Consider the following 20,161-nt stretch of genomic DNA (forward strand, 5'->3'; position numbering starts at 1 on the left):
CGTGTTTGTGAATGTGTGGTGTGTGTGCGCAAGTGTGTGTAGGTCAGAGGTTGGTACTGGATGTCAGTCTTCCATCACTTTCCACTTGGTTTATTTATTTATTAATGATTTCTGTCCCTCCCCCTCCCTCAATCAAGTCCCCCTCCCTCATCAGCCCAAAGAGCAATCAGGGTTCCCTGCCCTGTGGGAAGTGAAACAGTCCCGCTCATTGAACCTGGAGCTTACCATTTGCTTAGACTGGCTGCTCAGAAAGCCCCGGGCTCCTCCTGCCTCTGCAGCACTGGGATCACCGCTGTGCACTGCTGCCCCTGGCATTTTACATGAAGGTCCTCACGCGTGTACAGCAAGCACTTATCCACTGAGAGAGACATTTACCCAGCCCTGAGCACAGGTTCATTCATGCTGAGCACGCACCAGAACTTCACTTCTTGGGATCTGTGCTCTGAACATGCTCCCCAGGTAGTTCTGATGAGTGCGCTTTGAGGACAGGGAACAGCACTTTCCCACAAGGTGAAACTTGAGGTTAATGCAGAGCTCCAGGGTGTGTCTGTCTCACTGGAAACAGAGGCAAAGCTGTCTGCCTGCCTTCTCCAGAAACCGCGGGCTGTCGGGTCTCCTGGGCAAGCTCTGCAGGTACATGTGTTGTCTATGGACAGTAGCTGGCTGCTTTGGAAACTGGGCAGATTGGTTATTAGAGACTCACACAGGGGGATTAGTCCCAAATCAAAGACTTTAATGTACATTCTGCTCTTGGAAAAACATCTCCAAGGAAACAAGAGGAACCGAAAGTCTTAAACAGCAGGACTCTCATTCAGACCTGCTGGGAGCTTGAGCCTCCGAAGAGGATGTCACTGGGATCCCAGGGCACAGCAAATGGCCTGAGGTCAGGATGGAGGGCCTGGGAGCTCTTCCTGAGGCAGAACTCTGCCCACACAGCACGAGGGGTGTGCCCTCAAGACTCTCTAACACCAGAATGTGGCAGCACTGAGGACAGCCCCACCACAGGCCCGGGAAAGTTAACACCTAGCTATCTCCATGGCTCTGAAGTAAGGTCCCACCGATAATAGGGTCTAAGGGGCAAACTTGGGACAGAACCTTTCTTTTTGCTATTGAATTTCCACATTACCAGAAAAAGTCATGGTGGCCTTAGTGAAAAATGGGACTGTAGAAAGCTTCTATCTCCCACTTGAGAGTGAGAGGTCTCAGAATGGAGCCCCAAGACCAGGCGCCAATTCTGGGAGATCTAGGGCCTCTAGGCAGGAGGGGCCTTGGGAGAGGAAGCTGAAGGTGACCATTTGTTAGACTCAGGGCATCATCTTCCTGTTGCCCTTGCCCAGGCTGGCTCCAGAGAGCTCAGCGGCCCGTCTGTTGGTGGATCCCCTTCCAATCCACACGGTACAAACCACATTCAACTTCAAACCTAAATTTAACTTAAAAATTCACTAACACCTCAGCCACTGGGATGGACCAGGTTTCTTCTTTCTCCTGTTAACCAGCTGAATAAGCAGCTAGTCTTTTAGACTTAAGGTTCATTTTCTCATTGCTAGAAGGAATTAGACTGTTGCTGGGGCAGGTCTCACCTGAAACTTCTCCAAGGGCCTTTTTATGAAATTAAGCGCCAGGGCCAGGCTGAAGGGAACCACAGTGCTTCGCTTTGGCAGCAAAGGAATGTGTTTACTGGTGAAGAGGAATCCTGGTTCCATCTCTGCAGGACCTTACTGAACCACTAGGCTGGAGAAGCAGAGACACCAGGTAGGAGCCATGTGGGAAGGGGTCTCCCTGGTTGAAGATCTGCAGCTAGCCAGTCTCGATGCCCTCAGGGAGCTCCACCACCACTGGGGCACAGTCCTCTGGCTCTGAAGCAAAGTCCCACCGGAACTTCTTAGTCAGGTGGGCTTGGAACTTTTCTGCCTTCTTCCTCAGAGTGGCATCTACAGCAATGCTGCAGGCAGAAGAAAAGAAAACCTGCAGAGAACAGAGGTAAGTTACTCCTGAGAACAGGGGCCAAGAAAGCTGTGGAAATTCCCTCCTAGTGTTCAGCTCTCTGAGGTAGTACATCAGCTGCGGCTGGCACAGTCCCAAGACACCTGCTATGCACCCCCCAAAAACAAAGAAGGAAGACACTGGAACAGGACTGGAATGGAAAATTACCATGTTGGGCACAGATGCCCTGTGAAAGTAAGGCCATCAGAGTTACCACTGCTGCCCCACCCGGGCAGGGAGGGAGGTGTTAAGATCTTCAAGGCACCTGGGCAATAGCACAGAAGAAAAGACAGTTATACCAGGTGGTGTAAATAAGTTTGGGGAGACACATAAGCCCTTGAATCCCATAAAGTCCCAGGCCCTCAGCCAACAAGGCTGAATTGCTGCTCTCATCTTCTAAGTGGGCCACAGAATACCAGTTTGAGGCTTCTATTCCTCTTAAAAGCTGTCTTTAATGCTCATTTAAAAAAGCATTACCATTGTTGAAATTGTGGTAAAATAGATACAGCTACCGTCTAAACTCTTTTAAGTGATTAGCCAGTGGCACTAAGTGCATTCCCATAGTGCAACCATCACCAACTTTTTATATTCTCCAGCGGAAACTATCCATGAACACCAGTTCCCTAACATTCCCTTCCCCTGGCTTTTAGCAACACTCTTTCTGTTTTCCTCTTTCTACTTCCTGTCTCTAGGAATCTGACTAGGCTAGGAAGAAGTATATAGTATCTGTTCTGTGGCTGTCTTTGAGGCTCACCCATGTTTTAGCATTCTGCACTTCTGGTATTCTAACAGAACTTATTTAATGTACAGGAAAATGAAGACAACCACAAGCTCAAAGAAAATTTAATTTTGGATCTTTTGCACAGTTCCTGGCACCAAATACTATGTGATGGTGCTGTAGAAAAGGCCAGAGATGAGCTGCACACCAGGCCCCAGAATGCTGCTGGCTTGTGACTCTTGCAAGGTCCAGGCTAAAACGAGCTCCCCTGAACTCTGTTCCTTTAGCATTAGGCTGGCTTCCCTCATGGCATTTCTATATTGTCTTACATCACAGCAGTCCATGCTTAAAGAGTAGGGAATGAATCCTAATTACTAGTGTATTCAACACAGCATACCAGAGGCTGGCACGGAGTTAGGGCCCACAGGATGCTCACCAATCAGTAAGTACAACACAGAACTTGGCAATAGCCGGAAGTGAGAGGCTGGAACAAGCTGCACTTAGAGTCATCACCCACCTTCCCCACCTACCTTCTCAACATTCCTGAGAGTAAAATCAACTAGAAGTGGGCACAAGCAAAGCCTTCTCTCTCTCTCTCTCTCTCTCTCTCTCTCTCTGAAAGCTTCTAATTTGAAAAGAGTTTTGTCCTTTTAACTTGTTATTTAAATCTTTACTACGAGCCTAGCAGGCTGGAGGGCAGGAAACTGCTAATCCCGCTGTGCAGATGAAGATGCTGGGTCACTCACTACACTGTGCTCACCATGCTCCTACAAGCACGGTCAATCTTCTGATTTCTCCACTATAACCTTCACCTGTCTTGACAGGGTAAATAACATCCTTGAATCTGAACATTTGGTCCCGTCCTGTGGGGTGCTCTCTAGAACCTGGGCCACAGACCACAATGACTTTCATTTTAAAGACCAACTTTACTGAAGTACACTTTGCACACAATTAAATGTTCCCACTGCACTGTCTGGCCCACTGGGGTGAACACCCGGAACCATGCAGCCAGTGGATCATCACACATAGGTAGAGGGTTTTCTTTTGGGATTTAGTTCTCAGCCAGGAAGACTCTATGGATTTGCTGGGGCATCACCATATTTAGGCTTCAGAATGGGTTGGCCACCCTTAGAAACTCTCTGGTGTCGCCCTTAGACTTTTAACCCTCATCTTCCCTTTCCTCACCCCTGGCCCGACCACCTTTTATTTATTTTTCTTAATTTTCTTTATAGCTTTACAAACTGAATAATTAATTTGGTTTTTCTTGAGACACAGTTTCTTGAGATTTAGTTTAGAAAGGCCTTGAATTTATTAGGTTACCCAGTCTCAATTCTGCCTCAGCCTTGCTCCCAAGTGCTAGGAATATAGGTAAGTGTTACCATACTCTGCTTGATAGTTCAAAAACAATTCAGAAAAGATGTTCTTAAAGTATTGCGCCAGGACTAGGACAGTTCGGTGACACAGCGCTCGCCTAGCTTAGGTGAGACCTTGGGTTCAGTTTTCAGTGACCTCCTTCACGCCAGGGCCGGGGCTGCATTTATTCTAAAGATAAAAGAACCAGGATAAATTTTATGTTTTCTTTTTAAAAATTTAGTAATCATCTAGTTACTTTATTTCCTGAGGCAAAATCAAGTAAAGATTTCTAACACCATAGAAAAATTAAAATGACATCCTTTTCTGGCCTCCTTGGGCACTAGGCATCCAAGTGTTGCAGAAATATACATGCAGGTAAAACATCCATATACATATTTTTTTAAGAAGTTTATGATAGCCAGGCGGTTGCAGCACACACCTTTAATCCCAGCACTTGGGAGGTAGAGACAGGTGGATCTCTGTGAGTTCGAGGTCAGCCTGGTCTATAGAGCGAGTTTTAGGACAGGCTTCAAAAAGCTACAGAGAAACCCTGTCTCAAAAACCAAAAAAGTTTATGATAAAACATTATAGACATTATTAAGACTAGGGCTACAGCTCAGTTGGTAGAGTACACCCTTCACAAGTACAAAGTCCTAGGCTCCATCCCCAGGACCACATAACCTGCACATGGTGGCACATGCTACTAAACCTAGCACTTAGGAGGGAGAAGCAGGAAGACCAGAAGTTAAAGATCATGTACGTCTACATACGAAGTTTGAGGTGAGAATGAGATACATAAGGCGCCACCCATCTCAAAAATAAGACAAAAAAAACCCATATATATATAACTGTTAAAGATGACACCCAGAATAGTAATAAGGCACAATGCTTGCTTGGAATGCATCTACAGCTTTAAAACACAACAAGATCTCCAAACACGACAGGTTATGTGATATATGCCTAAATACTATGCAATCGGCAGTTAGAATTCTTATTTTGTGCATAACTCTTTCCCACACACTATTAATTCCAGATTATCTTTTCACTAACTTTAAACAAATTATGGTAAATTAAGTTACTTTAAATAAAGGGAAAAAAAACCTTTTGTAAAACAAATCATTTTTATTCAAGCTAAATCCAAGGGATTTGTAAAAGCCAGTGGCATTTATTCAAGTGTCTCACTTGGGAAATTTGGAAGAAAAAAAAAATCAATGGCTGAAGTCATAAATGACTGATTCAATGCACGCTAATATGGCTGCCTTTAATGTCTTTCAAGTGCACACACATACACACCAGTTTCTCTCCATGTACAGCAGACATTTATGATTCTAAGCAGGGAATCCAGCTCCACTCAACTAGTGGCAGAGAGAGCAGGGAGCAAGCTGAGGAAGCTTTTTTTTTTTTTTTTTTTTTTTTTTTTTCGAGACAGGGTTTCTCTGTGGTTTTGGAGCCTGTCCTGGAACTAGCTCTTGTAGACCAGGCTGGTCTCGAATTCACAGAGATCCGCCTGCCTCTGCCTCCCGAGTGCTGGGATTAAAGGCGTGTGCCACCACCGTCCAGCTTGAGGAAGCTTTTAAGGTCTGATTCATCCAGTCACAAAAACCCCAAGTGAGTGCCTCTGCGTGAGGAATCGGACTCTCACTGCCAAGACATTGAAAAAAAGGTTTTATAATATCCTGGTCCACACTGTGCCTTTAGAAATATCAATGTTCCTCACATAAAGCTATTCTAGAACCCCTCAGGCCCCTCAAATTTTAACCCCAGTCAGAATCCACCATTCCCTCTTAGATGTACTCTTAGATGCCCTTTGCTAGACTTTATTGTTTATACATATACTTACACTGCCAAAGGAATTATAAATGCCTTACATGTAAAAAAACAGGCAGTAGCACAGGTCAAATGCTAGGTGTTGACAATATCAATGAGGGGGGGGAATGCAGGCTTCTGGCTCCGTGAGGACCTGCTGTATTCACTTCAGAAGCATAAGCCTTGCAGGATGCTAGTGGCAAGTCCAGAGCAGGCTAAGACTACTAGGAGGAGGCAGAGACAAGGGAGGGCCTCACAGAGAGGGAGTGTAGGGAGGACATGACAGACAGGAGAATCAGCTTCAGTCCAGAAGGCTTGAAATATGGATGCAAAGTTTCTGTTATATGAGGCTCCAGAGAACATTCTGAAAAACATGCTTACAGTTAATACTGCTCTGAACATTTTTAAATGTGCTGAGAGGAAATCAAACTAAAATGATGTGCTTTTTACAACTAAAACACAGGAAGTGAAGACAGTGTTCATGTGGGTAGTTCTAGTTGTTTGGGCTGCTAGAATCACTTGTGCCCAGGAGTTCAAAGTTAGCCTCAGAAACAAAGCAAGATCCCATCTCAATGGGGGGGGGGGGGGGGGGGGGGGAGGAATGAAACAGCATGGCCTGTCTGGGAGCTTGCTGTGTACAGACCACCGACACTATCATGACAGGAGAGAACAGGCTAAGAGCCAAGGAACACTGAGCCTTGGGCTCAAGGCTGGCACATTTAAATTTCCTAGGCAAAAGGGAGAGCCACAGAGAATCAGGATCAGAGCTGCATTTTGGAGCAACAGAGGCAGCAGGGTGGGAAGCAGATGGTTTAACAAAATAACCAGGAAGGTTAATAAACTCTGATGTAGTCTAGTGGAGACCAAAAAGGCCCAGCTAGGACAAAGAACAAGGGCAGGTATGGCTTCTGTAACACTACTATTTGTAACTCTTCAGTTCACTCATGGGTTTATTTCCTGCTGACGGACTCTGATACTCTTGTTCAGTGACATTCTCACTTCTAGAACAAATCTCATATGCAGCAGGGGCTCAGTCAGTGAATCCTAATCAATGAACCCTTGAGGACAGGAGCCCCAGCTAAGTCTTATTTGTATTCTTCAACAACAGAAGTGGAATGATGCGTGAAAAGGTGCTCAAAAACATTTAGTATGTACTATTTTAAAGGCATATGTCCTGAACATTTCCAAATAATGACACCAACTGGTATAGCTCAGGAAGCAGAGTATGAGGCCACGTAAATTGGGTATGTTTGACACACACCTGTAATTCCAGGAGTTGGGAGGTGGATAACAGAGAATCTGAAATTCAAGGTCATACTTGGCTACAATGGGAGTTTGAAGCCAGTTGGAGCTAGAGAGCTTGTCTAAAAACAAACCCCAAAACAAACCAAATGATATCAAATGTCTTGTCCAGAGAAAATTTCAAACCATCAGCACTGCACAACCCACACGAGCATCCAGCAGTCCAGCTGGGTCCTTGGTATTTTGAGATCACTGTTACAACTCAAGCCAGCAACACCACGGCTTTCCTGTTCTTGTGTGACAGCATCCACTCACACCGTAAGGGCAATATGTCATTCCCTAGACTGCATCGTTCCCCATGGCTGCCGCCATCAATGCAGGCCAGTTAGCAGCTGCCTGGTAGCTCAGTGACTTTGTGAGGAGGGTCCCCATAGAGGGGGATAGAGATTCTATAAAGAACAGAAAAGGGCACTTTAATTCTTCTCAAGTAGAACATGCCAAGCTCAGGCCATCATTTGACAGACACATCACCACAGTCTGAACAAGCCCTCCAAATGCCAGCATTTCCAGGCAACTGCCTGCTGCCTAATTACAGAGACTGCAATAGCATGGCAATTTTGGGAAAGCGTTCTCTGCCTTTGAGAAACAACATCCACAGGATGTTTTTTGGTGGGGTTGGGGTGGGGGAGATCTACGCTGTATTTAGTACCTTGGGACAAGAGCACAAGTGCCAAACCAATTCCAAGCATCCTATACAAATCCTGACTTCTACTTTCTAGTGTAAATCAATAATTTAACCTTTCTAATTTTTTTTTTCATTTGAAAAATGAAAATAATCTGGTCTGTCCAACAGGGTTCCAGGGAGCCGACATGTGATGGTTCATCTCAACCGCCAATCTGATAAGAGAGATCAAGAATCACCTAAGAGAAGGGCATGCCTGTATACAGACTTGGTTGACTAGATCCACCCACTTGTCCCTAAGCTGGATTCTAGCATATGTAAAGAGAAGCAAGTGGGTTCAACACAGGAGTTGACCACTCTCTGCATGTGATGTGACTCAAACTCCTGCTGCTGTCACTACCCCTTTATGGAATGGGATTCCATAAAGTCACTTCTGTCAGGGTGTCATAGCAACAGAAAAAGTAACTTAGACATCATATAACATAGTAAATATGGTGTTTGCTACCCAACAGACATTAACAAATACTAGTTTCTTCTGTGGGTGGGGATGAGAGATAAGTGAGGAACATATTGCACAGAACAGGCCTCATGGGGCATCACACAGAGAGAAGACGCTGGTGGTACAGAAGCTATGGAAACAGACAACTAGCTGCTTTTCTGCTATACTTTAGAAAGTTACAAAATGTGAGTGACGGAGGCTGTCCCAAGTACAGAAAGGAAACTAATCTGTTTGACAAGGGAGGAAATAGCACAGGATGAAGATTCTAAGTTGTTTGAAGCTCCTTTCCTAATTACCACTCATAATGAAAATTTAATTGCCAAGTTAAAAGCAAATTTCACTTTTTCTGTCAGAGAATCTCTGCAGAAACTGGCACATTTTGTTTGAACAGGAAATCAAAGTTACTTTAATGCTTAAATGAGATCTAAGGAGCTGCAGATGTTTCTTTGGGAATAACGAGCTCCAAAACTGCCTCACTAGGCTGCAGCAGCTCAGAGCTTCAGCGAGCCCTGGAAACTGTTCGAGCTGGTGCTCTCGCTTAGCTGGGGTTTATTTATCCCCCATGGTTTGTGCCTTGGAAGCCCCATGTGTTTGGTGATGCCAAGAGGCAGGGCCTGGTGAGAGGCTCTTAGCTCACCATGACAATGTTCTTGGGAAGGATTAATGTGGCAACAATGAGTTCTTAAAAGAAGTTGTCACCAGTAGGGCCACAGGTTTTGAGCTCTGAGCCTACAAAATCATGAGCTAAATAAGCCTCTGCTGGGGCTGCAAGATGGCTCATTGAATAAGAGCCCTTGCTGCATAGGCATGATGACCCGAGTTCAAACCTCAGAGCCCACACAACTCCCACAAGCTAAGCTCTGACCTCCACAGCATCCTATGGCACACAACTAAATTTAAGAAATAAAAAATAAGTTAATAAATAAATCCCTTTATTTCAAAGTAGGACGTGTCAGTTATTTTCTTACAGTAATAAAAAAAAAAAACTGGTAATACAGCTAGGCAGTCCAAAGTGGTGGAAAGGATTCAAATTCTAAGTACCCAGGATGAGGCCAGAGAAAGCATCTGTGGCACAGAGGTGCTTACAACACAGTAGAAGATAGAGAACCAGGAAACACCTCAAGGTTAAGAAGTAAACTCAAGAAATATTAGAGTCATGGAAAAGCAGCAAGAAAGAAGGTGACGCTCATGAGGTGCTCTCACATGGGTGCCTTCCTGTGACCCACACGTGTGTCACCCACAGTTTGCTCACCTGTAAGGTACTGGTGAGGAAGTTGTCCTGGGAGACAATGTCCACAAAGAAGTCGGCAGGGATCTCACCAAGCTGGTGGTACAGGATGGAGATGAGGCTGATGTACAGGGTGTGGTGCTTCACCATGGCGGCTTCTGACCGACACAGGAGGTTCAGGAGCCGCTTCCAGTGCTCGAATGCCTCATATACGTTGCCCAGCAGGAAGCACACAAAGGCAAACTGCAGCTCACCTAGGAGGTACAGAGAGAACAGTGAGATCCCCACAGCAAGGCAACCAGCTGGCACTTCCCTACATGACTTACAACGCCATCGTTCACACTAGACCTTAGCAACACGGAGCCTTGTACCCGTCACTCCAGCAGAACTGACGGTGGGATTCTGCACCCAACAAGCATTCAGAAAATACTTGCTCAACTGCTAAAAATTCAAACCATGGGACACCAAACTGTGGTTAGGTCTTTACACAAAAGCAGGTCCTAAGAACATGCCTCACATTTCAGGAGGTGGACACTAAACCTACCATCAGGATTATTAGTAGATTTCATTAAAACAAACCTGCCCAGAGCTGGAGAGGTGGCTCAGGAGTTAAGAGTATTTGCTGCTCTTCCAGAAGACCCAAGTTCAGTTCCTAGTACCTGCTACAGCCATCTTACATCTACCTGATTCCAGCTACAGGGGATTTGAAATCCTTGTCTGGTCTCTGTGTACTCATACACATATCCACCACACACACAAACACACCACCACAGACACACACAGACACATAAACACACACAGGCATAAGTAAAAATAATATAATAAATTCTAAAACTTACAAAAAAGTAAGTAAAGCTGCCCAGTTGGTCAACTCAGAGATTTTGGTTAAGCAGAGAAATGAACTCCAGAATTTGTGAAAACAAGATTAGTGCAAAGTATTTTACAACCAATTTTTAACATTTCCATGTCACTGAAAAGGTCCCCTTAGTGGCTGGTATTCCAAGCTTCCCAGGTGGCGTGACCCACTCTCGGGCTGGTGAAAAGCTGCATTACATACCACAGCCCAGCTCCTCTAGGTCATCAGGGAAGGCAGTATTTCCCTCATTTTAAGATGAGGTCAAGGGCATGCCCAAGACTGTATAACTACTGTTTTGAATGATGGAAAGCTGTAATAGATTTGACGCTGGGTAGAAACACTTCTAGAATCTCCCACGGCAGGAAATTCCTAAATTCTTATTCCAGGGCTAGCTTACCTGTCAGCTTATTTTGTTTATTCAATCACGGGGCTCTGATTTCATCTCTGAGCAGCCTAGTGGCTAAGAGCATGGGCTTCAGAGCCAAACTGCCTAGATTCAAATCCCAGCTCTACTACTTAGCAGAAGTGTGACCTAAGGCAAGTTTTGTAATCTATTTATGCCTAATTTCCTTACTTGATAGTTATAATGAAGAGTAAATTACTTACTACAGGGTCTAGTAAACACTTAGAATAATACAGGACACAAAGCAACACTCAAAATGCCAGTTCCTATTTGGATCTCCAATTGATACCTGTCTCCAACAAAGACCTGACAATCCAGAAGCCATGGAAATACTCAACATATCACAAAACACTACTCTACAATCTTGTTTCTATAAAGGCCACACATACTCTTAGAATATAACTGAAGTTTCAAAGACTGAAATATAAAACAAGTGAAATGTATAGAAATACACAGTGAAGAGAGAAAAGAAAAAAATGTACTGAACTGTGAAAATGCTTATTTCTAGATTTAAGACTTGGAGTAAATTTTATTTTTGTTTCTGCTCTGTGATAAATACATTAAATCAAGAGAGAGCAAGCAGCAAACTGTAACAATTAAAATAAAAATAAAAGCCCTGGTCTAAGTCAGGGAAGGAACCAACATTTTAAGAGCTCAAGCAAAGTGAGGTGTCAGATAGGGGCTTATAGGAAAATAGACAGAATTGGTCTAGCAACCAAGAGCCTTGGGCAATGTGGTCTCAATGTGACCACTATCCACCAATTTTTTTTCTCTCTACAGAGTGAAGCTATGCCACTGATTAACAAACATAGGATTATGCTCACAGGTTCAATTAAGATGCTCAAATAATTAGATGAATACCAGACAGCCAAACTGCTGGAGCCCGTTTAGATCTCTTGACTTAAAATCTTTAGACTAAGAGCGGAGATATATATGTATGATGATGACTAGGGAATCTACCTCCTAGCTTCCTTTAAGAACTCTGAACTAGATAATCCAATATGAGCCCTCTATTCTAAAAAACCCTCACTAGCATCCTCCCCCCAAAAGCCTAATTCCTTCTTACCAAGTACATCCTGGGGGTTGCAAGGAAACTGCTTGCTGAGCACAGTCTCGAGGGCATAGCTCAAGTCCATGCTGTGCCTGGTGATCTCTGCTGGTGTGGCACCTGCCGGGAACATCTGAGTGGGCAGCTCCGAGAAGCGGATCTCTGTCCCAGCCCTGGGTTTCATCTCAGGTAGCCGGGCTAAGCCCTCCTGGTAGCTTCTGCACTCAGTACCGCAGCGGGGCAGGTTCTGCTCCACCCTGTCCTTGGTGTGCTTCATGGAAAGCACAGGCAGCACGTCCGAGAAGGCACAGATCTGCCGGCTCTCCGGCTGCAGCTTCTCCACGGTGGCCTCACTGATGAAGTTGGTGAGTGAGATCCATTTCTTGAGTGTCGCATACGGGTAGGGGCCCAGAAACTGGTCTAACTCGGGGAGATTGGCTCTCATAGCTTCTACTTCAGCCTCTGGAGCTGGAGACAAGTCTACCTCTTCCTGGACTGTATTCCAGCGAAGGACTGTCAGCCCCCGCTGCTTGAGGCTAAGAAAGAAGCCCATCCGAGGGCCCACCTCCCTGGGATTGGCCTTGTCCACAGAGCTGTAGTGAAGAAAGTGGATGCCAGGAGGGATCATCTTCACACCCCGGAACTTGGGGCCCACCTCCCAGGAATTGTAGTCAATGCCAAACTCTGTCCCCTTGGGCATGTTCAGAATGATCACAGTGGCTCCTTCAAAGAAGAGTTGCTTGGCTAACTCAGGATCCATCTGCATAGAAGCCATGAGGCCAGTGGTGGGTGGCCAAAAGCAGGATTCTTTCTTGCCTTCTAGAAGAGCAGAGAGAAAAAAAACAAAAAAAAAAAAAACAAAAAAAAACAGAATGAGTTGACCAGAACATGGAAAGGCTACTTCATTTCTCACACATTATGTCATACTGAACTCGATCCTGACAGAAGAAACTCCCGTCATCCTCATGGGAATCCTGCATCTGTCTAAGGAAATCAGGATCAAAGAGATTTGGGGGCTCTGACTTAACAAGCAAGGGGGTCTTCACTCCACCACTACAGAGGCACCAACCACTTAGAGAGGTGATGTACCCAAGGTCACACAGAACCAAAGTCAAAGCCTGGCTGCTGGCACCGCAGGCCTGTGTTCACTGCACACGCAAGAACCTGCATCCAAGGCTTTCTCAGAACAGAGGGTAAGGATGGAGAAACAAAAGGACGCATGACCTATTTTAAACTAGAACTATGCTAAAATCATTTTAAACTACATTCTACCTAAAACCTGCTACCAGAGAGTACCATAAGCTCTGTCGAAAATGACCAAATCAAATCTGCTACCTAATTTCCCGTGAGCACATAAAATTAATAAAAGGGTTTTAGGAGTGGAGAGCTTTTCAAACTCATCAAAAACCTAGTTGAAAGTGAGGGAAAGTAAAGGGTCTAGTCCCTTGGTTTAAAACTAACCTAGCAAAGTAGAGTGGACCGGAACACACCTGTATTCCCAAAATACAACACACATTTAAATAAAGTCCGGAGGCCGGTGGGTGACTTACCGGAAACAACGCAGAGGTGGGCGGAACCAGATCGAGTGAGGATAAGGTCTCTGGTCTCCAAGCTCTACAGCTAAAAGGGGAGAAAAAGTTACGTCGTGGGCCCCAGGAAGCCTGACCACGATGTCCCCGGTGAGGTTCTCAGAGAGAGAGAGAGAGGCCTCCTGAGACACCAGCCCACAAACCCACAAACTCGGCTGGCTCGGAGACAGGGGCCTAATTAAATGCACTCCGCGATTCTAAGCGGAGAAGCGAGGTGACCTGGCCACACACAACGAAACCCGAGGACGAAAGAAGTACCAGGACCCAACACTCACCACAAAGCCTCACGCTCGGCCTCCACAGAAACGGGACGGAAGTTCGGCGGCTTTGGCACGGGAGAGGTGTTACGGAAAAAGTGGTCCGGCGGAGCCCCAGGATGCAGAAGAATTGGCCCGTGCTTGCGGGTTCCTCCCGATAAAGCCCTGGTTTTCTTCTTAGTGTTTCATTTTACCACCTGAATTGTGGATAACAATTTTAATTAAACTATGCATTTCTCCTTCCAGAAACATACTCACCAGTCACAGTCCTTTGGTCTCAAGCAGACACGGGCACCAAATCATGGTCCGGGTGGTAGCACCCAGTAGCCACAGTTAGACAGGATCAGTCATGGCCGGCCCTCTTTAGCCACATCAGTATGCCAGTCACAGCGTCAAAGATGCCCTGTTACCACACGGTCCCAGATTCTAGACACATTCGTCTCTAGGTACAGTTTCAGAAACAAAGGCTGTTGCCTGAAGGGAGAACCAGTAGCTTCAACAGCCAGCACAGCAATCTGCCTGGCACAGCAATCTTGCCTGTGTCTTGTAGGTCTAAGACCTACACAGGCAAGCTATAAATGTGCACTGAGTAAGGAAACCTGCCTGTCTTTTTCTTCACCATTTCTTTAGAACCTAGTCCATAGCTAGTTGTCTTAGATACATTGTGTGTTAATTACCGACTACTAATAATGTGGTACAGTAAATGACCATTTGTGGGTCTGACCTTGTGATAGGTCCCAGAGTCATTAGGAGATATATGTCATGTATTGCATATATCTTATGTGATGGAGACTAGCTAAACAGCACCAAAATTCACAGGGTACTCCACTTGGATACTGTTTCTAACCTTTACATAACCGTAGCCAGTGTGCGACCCTTCCTAATCTTGTATTGCTGGCTTTAGCTGCCTGATTTTCTACCCTGTTGTGATCTTGTTTATCTTTGAAGACAGGATTTCTAAAGACCTCCAATCTCTTCTTCAGGTTAGTTTACCAAAATCGGTTGAAATTTAAGATGGCAGAGAGAGAGAGAGAGAGAGAGAGAGAGAGAGAGAGAGAGAGAGAGCAAAAGACAAATCGCCTCCAACTTCATTGTCACCCGTCTGCCTTTTGAGTGCCATACTCGGGAGCTATGACAGTCGTCAACTAAAAGGAACCACAAAAGCATGCCCAAATTCCTGGAAAGCCCCTGCCATTCCCGGAAAGATTAGGAGTCCCCCGACCCCTTTACTGGCCTCATTTCTTTTGCACTATACCTGCATCTCTTCCGCCCCAGATAGGTCAAGAGGTTGATCTATTTCCTATTACTGTTCCTAACCAAGAACGAGTCTCCCTTGCTGCTCAATGTGTCTTCTTGCTGGTGCTACAATTCTAAGAGGGAAGAATGACACAGGATGGGGATGGGTGATTAGCATTTTCAATCAATAAAAGAAAGCTGAGGTTCAAAGAGGGGCCTAGACCCGGAGAGTGCGGGACCAGGGTGTAAAACATGATTTAGCTGGAGTCCTGGTCCCTGTGCTGCTGCTCCTTGTCTGCCATACTTCCCCAGTGACAGCTGAATCCATCAATATGTCCCCCTCACAATTTCACAATTCATCTCTTAGGAGATTGAATCACCTCAGACCAGGCTAGATGGGGCAATCATAGCTAATCACATTGAGCTGCCACAAGGTTGCCCAGAGGCGATGTTCACCATCAGGCACATCAATCTCAACCCTCCCTGTCAGTCCCATTTTCCTTGGGAAGCAGCTCAGCTTCGTCCTCTTCCCTCCTCTTCCCTCCTCTTCCCTCCTCTTCCCTCCTCTCCCCTCTCCACTGACATCTTCAGAGCTGAGCTCTGTAATATTGTCTCTGGGCTTCCTGTTTCAGAGGGCTTCAGCATCTTTTCAGAGACTCGGGGCATTTAACAACAAAAGTTGTGTGATATGAAGATGGTGGCCTGGGAATCCAACTTTGTGAACTATGTTCATCCAAATCACAATTTCTCAACTTTGGCACCATGGGCATTTGGGGCCAGGTAATTCTTAGTTGAAGATAGCTGTTCTGTGCTTTGGGAGAAGTTAGGCAGCAAACCCAGACTCCAATTCATAGAACACTAGACAACTGTGACCAAAAAAAAATGTGTCTAGAAACTGCTTCATTACCCTCTTCAACCCAAGCTGAGAAAAACAAGGATTTAAACTATCCCAGTTTTTCCCTGGAAACAGAGAAACTAGTTTGACAGGTCCAGGAGGCACAGAGTCCTAATGTTTGTAAAGTAAGTCCTATTCCAGGATTCTAAAAGTAATCGCTTATTAAAAGAAACCTACAAGGAAAGGTTTGGAAAACATTTACTGGGCTCCTTGTGGTCGTTGCCTCTCACAGCAAACAGGACTCTGGAGAAGAGCGGGTTCTTGCCACTGTGTGGCCCTTGTGTCATTTAGTGAACTGGCTTTACAGAGAAAAGCAGTAATCGTCTCTGGAATGATAGGATGTTCAGAATGTAGGTTTTAAAAAGTATTTAGGATGGTATGTACAGATATCTCCAACTCAAAAAAGACTTGTTTTGGCTGGGCAGTGTTGGGGCACACCTTTAATCCCAGCACTCAGGAGGCAGAGGCAGGTGGATCTCTGAGATTGAGGCCAGCCTGGTCTACAGAGTGAGTTCCAGGACAGCCAGCACTACACAAAGAAACCCTGTCTTGAAAAACAAAACAAAACAGACTTGTTTTGTGAGGTTTGAAGAGATATAGAAAGGTGACTGGGTGCTTTTCTTGACAGGATAAAACAGAAAATGTAGAATGTGTACCCTAAGTGACCCAAGGGAACTTAGCTTTTACATAATTATGATTTTAATTTTAATCGTTATTCATTGCTTTCTTTCAGTGGTAGGCTGTGTGCATCCCAGGCTAGTGCTATGCCACTCCGCCCCACCCCCAGCATACTCCCTATACGCCCCAGCCCTTCCCACGTATTTCTGTGGCCATGCTTTTCTTTGGCAAGTGGCACTAGTTATTTACCTTTGAAACTTTTAAAATTATTAATTTTTGCAGTACTGTCGGGTTGAACCTAAAGGCAAGCTACATCACTAGCTCCATTTTTGTTTTTATTTTTTAACATTTTATGGTGTGTGTGTGTGTGTGTCCGTCTGTCTGTCTGGGGAAGCACGTGTGCCACGATGTGCATGTAAAGATCAGAGAACTCACAGGACTCAGACCTCTCTTTCTACCATGAGGGGCTGGGGATTCGAACTCAGGTCGTCAGGCTAGATGGCAAGTGCTTTAGCTAAGTCTTTCCCTGCTGAGCCACCTCACCAGTCCCCTGATTTCCTTCCTTAAATGTTTCCCAAGTGAGTTAAAGGAAAGTCAAGTCAATGATGGGTGGCATGGAGACGTGGCACGTGGCAGGATTGTGGGCACGTTGTTTGCCAGGCTCCCATAGAGGGGGTTGATTTTCTATCGGATGGATTATGCTATGCCTCCCCGCTCTAGGTCCTGGGGCCCACATACTCACTGTACCCTCTGCATAGAAAGTTCTTATTCAAGGTTTTCGCCTGACTGGGTCTTTCTCTTCATTAAGCTCAAAAATGAATTCCTTAGGGAGGTCCTTAATTGGCTAACCAGTTTCCCCCTTTGTGGTGTTGGGGATCACACACAGAGCCTCACACATGCTAAACACACACTGAGCTACACTCTCAACTTTGGCCTTGTTAAAGTGACCTCCACTTCTTCCTCCACGTTTCCTTCTTAGAGCTGATCTCTCTAACCTGTCTTTCCTGTCTCACTGTTTCCTCCACTGGACAGAAAACCCTTGACCAGTAAGGACTTTGCCCTGTGTGCCATTGAGCCCACAGAGCCTAAGCCAAGGCCTGGGCCACAGTAGGAACTCCAGACTTTGTTGATTAAAATTGTTCTACATTAGAGCCTGGCTGGATACATGACTTTAGTAGTCTCGGCACTAGGACGGTAGAGGTAGGAGAATCTCTGAGTTCCAGGCGAGGGCTACATGGTGAGATGCTGTCTCAGGAACAAAACAAATCCTGTCTCAAAAGCAGAACAAAAAATGTGTTCTACATTGGGATGTGTCCACTCCTGTTCTATATCGACTTGTACCAGCACCCGAGGTCAGAGAGGAGAGAGAAAGGAGGGAGATAAGGGAGGCTGAGGGAGTCCATAGTTCGCCATCAAACACATTTATTTCACTTTTATTGAGTATACAAGAACAGAGAGCACACGCATACAGCACGGAGCACTGAGGTGGGGAGCGTGGGGACAGAGAGGAGAGGGGACTGAGTAAAAAGGAACACGACAGCATTGCAGTTGGTTGGTTAAGGTGCTTTTGGAAAAAAAAAAATATATATATATATATTTAGAGTGATGTTGCTCATGCAATCTCAGGCCAGTCTTGGTATGTGCTTGCAGGATTCAAAAACTGAAACAGGTCCTGGCACTTCCTGTACCTTCACATGGAAAAGATCCACAAAAAGCAAAAGTCGGGAAAATAAAGGCGTGTGAGACACAGAGTGGGAAAAAGGCTCAGGGCGCAACTGGTTTATCCTGCTCGTTTAGTTAGGCGCAACTAGTTCACCCTGCTCCTTTAGTTAGGTGGGATGAAGTAGCCCGGTGTCACATGGTGAGTTAGGAGCTGCATCTAGACGGTCACCCAGAACTCTGACTGCTCTCTGAGAATTTCCCCCATTCTGTTACCTGGCCTACTGGACAGAGATGAGACACACACACACCAAAAAAAGGCAAAAAGAAAAAAATAGGTTGAAGACAGACAAGACAATGTCCTTATTCTCTATGGAGTGGAGGACGGGAGGAAACAGTTCCCTAGATTTGAGTTTTGCAGGTCCCCTCCTCCCTGGGCAGGGTGCTGACTGCCTCTCTGGGGGAGAAGGTCAGAACACCCATGGAGCAAGTATCTCCCTAAATTCTAACACCCCACAAGCTAAGCAGGTCATTTTCTCCTCGCCCTGTAGCCCACGTTCAGGGCAGGTGCAACCCTCTGAACAAAGGTCCTCCCTCTGAGGTATGTACATCCAGTGTGTGCAGGCCATGGAGTTCCTGCAGAGGCAGGGGAGGCCTGAGCCCAGTTCCAAGGGGATAGACCCATTCCTGCTCTTGGCTCAGAAGCAGCAGGAGCTTACAGGTTCTAAAGGGCAGGCAGGAGGTTCTGTGGCTTCTCCACCAAGAATGGACAAAGAGCCCGGAGCAGAGAGAATGCTCTGTCACACTCGAGTGGAGTGGGCCTACCAGCCCGCACCAGGGCATATGGCTGACTGCTGTCTAAGACCCTGGCTCTACTTCTCAGCGGCCACAGAGAAGAGCTGTTCTAGCTGCTTGCCCTGTGTCAGGCCAGCACCTATAGGTAGGGAAGGTGTCCATCCTAGGAGTAACTAATAAGCAGGCCAAGAGGGAGCATCTAGCCTGAGCCCCCTGAGAGATGGAGGGAGTGGAAACGTGTTTTGAAACAAGCCAGCTATGGTTAGGGACAGGCTTGTCAGGTGGCGGCCCCAGGTTCCCCTTCTCCCACATGCTTCTCCTTCCACCTTAAAAACAGAGCCTGGCACAAACAGGCAACTCATAAACATTTGTTGAATAAATGTATGAACTGCCTTAGCAGGACTAGGAGTGAAATGGGATTGCTGTAGGACATTTCCTTCAGAAACGGACACTGCTTGTGGCAAGCAAGCCAGGAGCCTGCATATGCCAGAGTGCAATGCCAAGTTGGTGGCTGGGTTTTCCCCAAGGGCTCCTGTCATTTCATGGCCATTTTACAAGTGAGTCTAAGGCAGATGGAGCCAGTAAGCAACACTTCCTCACACCTGCTGTATCGTTCTGGGATAGATGAGACCTTTGGCAATGCAGTATGGCCTATCATGCAGAAGGCCTATCATGGCCGTTCCTGTGTTCATGGCCTCTTTATCACGGCTACCTTAGCTCAGGAAAAAGTACGATTCACAAGATGGAAGAGGCAGAGGGGGAAGACTGGCTGGGCATTTCAGAAAACCAGGTTAGAGGGGCTGCTCTCTACCTCAGCCAGGGCACCACCTCCCTTAAGAGAAGGAACTGCCGGTGACGAGGAGGTGAAGAGCAAGACATGGCGGAATACAAACCAGAGCAAAGACCCTGGTCACAGGAAAACAGAAAGAGGACTGAAAGCCGTGGCAAGCCCCCCGGAGCTAGGAGGACTAACCTATGACCTCAGCAGCAGAGGCCTGCGCACAGCCCAGGCCCGGACAGCTACTGCTGGGGGAGAAGGCATCTTGGCCTGGCATGTTCGGGACTACATCTGTATTGTTTCCTTCTGGCCGAACCTTCACCTCTCATGGAGGGCCCCCCAGTCTCCCCACCAATCACCCAGTTACAAACACCACACACAGTTTCACTACACTGAATCTGTCAGCCCTACTGGGAGCCGGCCACACCCAGAGTCCAGTGTCCTCGGCTGGGCCAGTTTGGCAAGATCTAGGAACCTTGGGATACATCACAGTCAGGTAATTATAACTTGAAAATG

General features: G+C 46.1%; 1 protein-coding gene across 3 annotated transcripts; it reads right to left on the reverse strand.

The window, feature by feature from the left end:
- Window positions 1-718: 718 nt before the first annotated feature.
- Aar2 (AAR2 splicing factor) lies at window positions 719-13,826 on the reverse strand. 3 transcript variants are annotated; one of them, XM_050151201.1, is made up of 5 exons: window positions 13,683-13,822; window positions 13,369-13,438; window positions 11,837-12,637; window positions 9,536-9,765; window positions 719-1,965 (listed from the first exon to the last, which is right to left on the reverse strand). In XM_050151201.1, exons 3-5 carry the CDS (start codon window positions 12,591-12,593, stop codon window positions 1,798-1,800), a joined length of 1,155 nt encoding a protein of 384 aa, XP_050007158.1. In that variant the 5' UTR covers window positions 12,594-12,637; window positions 13,369-13,438; window positions 13,683-13,822; the 3' UTR covers window positions 719-1,797. The 3 variants fall into 3 exon arrangements, with proteins under 3 accessions (XP_050007158.1, XP_050007159.1, XP_050007160.1); XM_050151203.1 differs by lacking the exon at window positions 719-1,965 and adding an exon at window positions 1,972-4,243 and having other exon boundaries at window positions 13,683-13,826; XM_050151202.1 differs by lacking the exon at window positions 13,369-13,438 and having other exon boundaries at window positions 13,683-13,724.
- Window positions 13,827-20,161: the final 6,335 nt, after the last annotated feature.

This window comes from Alexandromys fortis, unplaced genomic scaffold (genome assembly GCF_014885135.2).
Source record: "Alexandromys fortis isolate MF-2015 unplaced genomic scaffold, M_Fortis_MF-2015_v1.1 scaffold_27, whole genome shotgun sequence".
Lineage (NCBI taxonomy): Eukaryota > Metazoa > Chordata > Mammalia > Rodentia > Cricetidae > Alexandromys > Alexandromys fortis.